At 43.5% G+C, this 5385-nt stretch overlaps 1 protein-coding gene across 9 annotated transcripts in view; it reads left to right on the top strand.

Moving 5' to 3' along the window:
* Positions 1-5385, top strand: part of LOC101984034 (nesprin-1) — a 228565-nt gene that overhangs the window by 115033 nt on the left and 108147 nt on the right. For all 9 annotated transcript variants that reach the window (XM_013352282.2, XM_026787370.1, XM_026787375.1 and 6 more), the window contains 2 exons: positions 439-540; positions 3371-3490. In XM_013352282.2, the coding sequence (XP_013207736.2) occupies positions 439-540; positions 3371-3490 (222 nt within the window). The remainder of the gene's footprint in view (positions 1-438; positions 541-3370; positions 3491-5385) is intronic.

Genomic DNA, 5385 nt, shown 5'->3' on the forward strand with positions numbered 1-5385 from the left:
CCAATTTCTAGTGATCAAGCCCTGGGACTTTTTCTGCACCACTCAGCCCACCCCCAGCCCTCAATTTTCTTTCTTGGTTTCTATATTACTTTGCTTTTCCACCTTACATTAAGATGCCTGTATACATTCATTTTTAAGAACATACTTTTATCTATATGAGTGTTTTGCCCATGTGTATGTGTATACATATAACCCAGGGGTGTCTAGTGACAGAAAAGGCCAGAAGAGGGCACCTGAATCCCTGGAACTGGAGGTAGAGACACTTGTAAGAGGCCATATGGCTACAAGGACCCAAACTTGGTCCTCTACAAGAGCAACAGGTACTCTTAACTTCTGAGCCATCTCTCCAGCCACGTATTGATTCTTTTTTCCAATTTAAACAAATTTCATTCAAGAATAAATTAAGATTGTCTTTCCCTTTATTGCTTTCCTCCCCAGAATGACCTGAAGGTGCTGTTCACATCATTAGCTGACAACAAATACATCATTCTGCAGAAACTGGCAAATGTGTTCGAACAGCCCATTGTGGAACAGATACAGGTATGTACAGCTGTCTCAGATACAGGCATGTACAAGTGTGTCCCAGAATCACAGATATATAGATCACAGACGCAGGTATGGACAGGTGTGTTCCAGAATAGCAGATATGATTTCCTGTGGGACATCAAATGTTCTTTGACTGGTTAATGACAAGCTGTAGCATTTTTTATTCATTGTATATTTTCTGTGTCAACACTGGGTTTGAAGAATGTGCCCAGTGATTTTGATTTCGTCACTTCTACATGCAACGATGGAATCTGGGTTCAGAAGTGACATCGGTGAGAACTGCTGACCTGAAGGAATTTTCTACTCCAAAATGAGATCAAATATGATCTCTATGATGTAGGAAAGGAAGAGGACAATGTTGGGTGTGGGTCCCCACCATCTCCTTTATTTGAAGCAGGTCTCTTCTGTTATGATTCACTGCTGACCATCCCAGGCTAGCTGGCCTGTGAGCTTTCAGGGCTTCCCTGTCTTCACCTCCCACTCCCCTGTGGGAGAGTGTGATTATGGACACCTGCTACTGTGTTTGGCTTTCTGTGATTCTAGGGATCTGAACTCCAGTTGTCAGTTTTGCTAGTCAATCCCTTCACCCACTGGGCTACCTCGTCAGTTCCCAAAAATGTCCTTATTCTATGTTCCTACTTTACTGCTTGGCTCTTTATAGAACTCTAGGTCAGACATAAATTTCTCCCAGGTTGTAGATGCGTGTTTCCAATGCTGACTTGAGAAACCAAAAATCTTTCTAATTCCCAAAGGTCCCCAGGGTTTTAAAATATCACAATTGCATGCCTCGGAGAGGGCCTATTTTTATCACCCAAGCTGGGAACTCAGTAGGCCCTTTTGGTTGGATTTCTGCCTTTCTTATTTCTTCTTTCATCTGCCTCCTCTGGTGAAACTTTTCCATGAGATATTGCCTATCTTGTGCAGTGCTCTAATTATCTTTTTTGAGAGATCTTTTTTTCTTTTTGTCCCTTTCTGTAAACAAATGCATTTATTTTTGGTAATATACCTGGATGTACTCATGGTTTGGTGTTTGGAGTTTATTTTTTTCCATATGATCTGTTTTCCCTGGGTCCCTTTATTTGTCTGCCGGCTTTGTCTCTATCTGTCATCTTGGATAGTCTTGGTTTCAGGGTCATCTTCTGCTGTCTGTTTACACCTGGCTTGGGGGTTCAACAGTTGAATGGGAACCTCAAGCAAGGATGGAACAGCAATTTTGAGGAGATAACATTTTTGGTTCGTTACATCATTTGTTAGACGATCTTTCTGTTCAAGTTTTAAGCTTCCTCAGTTGGTCTTATGAACCCTTCTCTCTCTAGACAGTAGAGGAGTGACCACAGCCCTTCCTGAAACAGAGTAGACTTGAGGCCTCATGCACAGTGTTTTCTCCTTTCCACACCCCATTTTCTTTCTTTGCTCCCTTCCCCCTTTCATCTCTCACCCCTTCCTTCTTCCTTCTCTCCCTTTCTTCCTTCCTTCCCTTCCTTTTGTCTCTCTCCATCCCTCCCCCCTACCCTCCTGCCTCTTCTTCCCTCCGATACTCCCTTCCTCTCTTCTCTCCTTCCTTCCTCTTTGCTATATAGGTGAGCTGCCTCCCAAGTGCCAGGATTATAGGCACAAGCCACCACTTCCAGCTCCCTTCTTTGAATCCAGCATTTAAGGCTATCACCACATCCGTCACCCCTTAGTCTAGAAAAGCCCCTTCTCTTCTTCAGATAATAAGCTTTGTGGCTCTAATCGGGAAGGAAAGGGCAATGTGGCATGAAGCAGGGACTGGGGATTCCATTCTCTTGGCATCTTTTCCCTAGCTCTGTGACTCTCTCCTGCGAGTCCCTGAGAACCCCAGTGTTCTACATGCTTTGGGCACAGTTCCTCTGCTAGGTTAGTACTCGGCTTTCTCAGGCTTAGTAAAATTTCATGTATGTGTCCAAATTCTAACTCTGAAAATATGTTGGGCGTGTGGCCTTCCCGGTTTCCTGGCCCCAGCAGACTCAAGGAGGAAAGCACTCCAAAAACAAACAAACAAAATATTTGCTGTTATTGCAGAGAGCTTTCAGGAAAGGAAAATGTGGATACGTTTCATCTGCCATCTGGAGTCCAGATTCTTCTCATTGTCAAGGGCAACAGGGTTGTACTTCTTCCAAAAGCCCACTTAGACCAGGCCTGCTGGTCTGCCACCTCCCTCCTCCGCTCCCTGATCAGAGATGAGTTGCTTCATGAAGTTTAGTGCCTAATTATATTTAGGTCTGTTTTGTTTTCTGCTGGCATTCTGACAAGACTCTCAGCTCCCTGAAATCGAGGACAAGGTCTCCCCTTTCTACAGACCTCACATTGGACAAGCCCCTTTAATCCTTGCTAATTGGTTTTTCCACTTTACAGTGAGGACCATTCCTTGAGCAACTTTTCTTACACATCCCTGTTGCCATTCTGGTCCAGTCTCCAGGGATGCTCCGTTGTGTTTCGAGAAGCACCATCGGTCCCCTAGACATCTCAAGCACATACCTTGTTCACACTGCCATCCTATAGACTATTTCCTGTGTGGGTGTGGTTATCTACACATCCCTTGCTCAAAGAGACCATTCTTCCCCCATCTCTCCACCCTAACTCTACCCTTCCTCCTTCTTGCCTAAGAAGGCTGATGCATATTATAATAAAATACCTTCTCCTTTTTCCAGTAGTATGCAGGGATGCTTTTTATGTTTTATTGGAGTTAGTTTCTTCTTATGTATTTAAAATCATTTTTGGGCGGTAGTGGTAGACCAAAAAGTCAAATACGTACCTCCTATGAGGGCAGAAATGCTAACAAAATGTTGTACATTTCACCTAGGCCATACAACAGGCTGAAGAGGGACTGAAGGAACTGGACGGCGGAATTGCTGAGTTGAAGCGGCGTGGTGATAAGTTGCAGGTGGAGCAGCCTACCCTGCAAGAACTCTCCAATCTCCAGGTAGCATCCCCACCCAGTCCAATCAGCTTCGGTGACCCCTCCAGCTCAGCCTCAGTGGTCCATCCTGCTGAGCCTCCGTGGCCCATACTGATTTAAAAATCAAGAAAGCATGCTTCCACTCTTCTCTTGGAATATTTTCACCTTTTTTTTGTTTGTTTGTTTTTGAGACAGTTTCTCTGTGTAGCTCTGGCTATCTTGGAGCTTACGCTGTAGACCAGGCTGGCCTCGACCTCACAGAGATTCTCCTTCCTGTGCCTCCCTGAGTGCTGGGATTAAAGGTGTGTGCCACCACTGCCCGGCCTCTTTTGGAAATTACTAAAACAAAAGTCATGTCATTTAGGTTTTAACTTTTATGTCCAAGTAAGGAAAAATATCTGAACTCTTGGTCATTTTTGAATACAATAGAATAAATTATGTTCTCATGCTCCTAGCATTCATATTTTTTTTCTGACACACGCTCTTATATTTTTGGTTGTGAGCCTAGCCTTAGCCCATGACATGCGCTCTTATGATGAAGTCTGAACACCATGCTGGATTTCAGTGGTTACATATGTTTATTTCTGCTCTTGAAAATATAATCATCATTATCGCTCCTACCAGTAAAATGAAAAGGGAGAGGATTTTAGTTCAATGTTGTTGCCTATCCCTAGGGGCGGTTTAACAGAGTGAATATTCAAGGCAGAACTTTTTTTTTTCAAAGTGCTGGGATGTAATACAGATGTTCAACTCTAGAGCAGCAACAAAACTTAGAAAGTTGGGAAATCCAGGCAGATTTTCCAGTACCTTTCAAGGACGAAAAAAAAAAAAATACCATTTAGCATTAATTCTGACTTCTATGCAGAACCTATACACAGGACAGAAGGGTGAAACTGAAGTACCTCGCCAGGCCAGTAAACTTTAATGCCTTAGAAAAAATAAGCTGAATTTTTAAAATGTGTAAATTATATGTAATTGGGCATAACCACACAGTGTGTTAGTTTTTTCTCTGGGGATGACTGCAGAATACTTCGGTGGTGAATTAAGCACCAGGTCTCAAGTCCTTGCCTGAGAAAATGCAACAGCTCTTCCAAACAAGCAGCCGCTCTTAGTCTGACTGTCTTGGGCCTTTGGCTAGCATTTTCAGATGTCACAGGGCAGATCTCCCCCACCCTCTTGCCCTTCCTTTAGATCTTCTCGCAGCGCTTTGGCGTCAGGTGTAAGAGTCAAACGTCATAGCCGTAAATAAGCATTCAAGTTGAGCTTTTCCAGATCGAACGGTTTTGGCTGCCCCACCTCAGCATGACGCGCTAATCAGACCCATCTGCCTCCAGCAAATTTTGTTTGGTGTTTCACCAGCTCCTAAAATGCCTTTCCAGATTAAACCACTGTTTACTTCATCATGCTTGGCAGAGTTGTTGCGTTTTTAAGTCTGAGGGTTTTGCTGCTCACATTAAAGTCCCTTGGTTTTGTGGCTCCTTGTTTGAAAGGTGGTTACCCCAAAATCTGATGCCGGTTAGCAGACAGCAATGTGGGAGATGCCCTGCTTATTTACTGTAAGATCAAATAAACGCTAAGATCAGAACAACAGTGGGAATCAGGTTTTTCTATGGCATCTCTTTTCACCTCGTAGACATTTTTCTTCAGCATCTTCACCCCACGTCCCATCACGGATAAGCAACAGCTTGAGCAGACAGTCAGGAAATTATCTCATGAGTCGTTTCTAGGAAATACTTTGGTTTAGATTGCTTGGAATCTTTTTTTTTTTTAGTTATTTTAATTTTTATATGTATGGGTATCTGTGCACCATGTGTGTACCTGGTACCCTCAGAAGCCAGAAGAGGGCATTGGATCCCCCACAGACTGTAGTTAAAATTAGTTGTGAGCTATGGAGTGGGTGATGGCTCCTCTGGTTGACC

This window comes from Microtus ochrogaster, linkage group LG9 (genome assembly GCF_000317375.1).
Source record: "Microtus ochrogaster isolate Prairie Vole_2 linkage group LG9, MicOch1.0, whole genome shotgun sequence".
Taxonomy (NCBI): Eukaryota; Metazoa; Chordata; class Mammalia; order Rodentia; family Cricetidae; genus Microtus; species Microtus ochrogaster.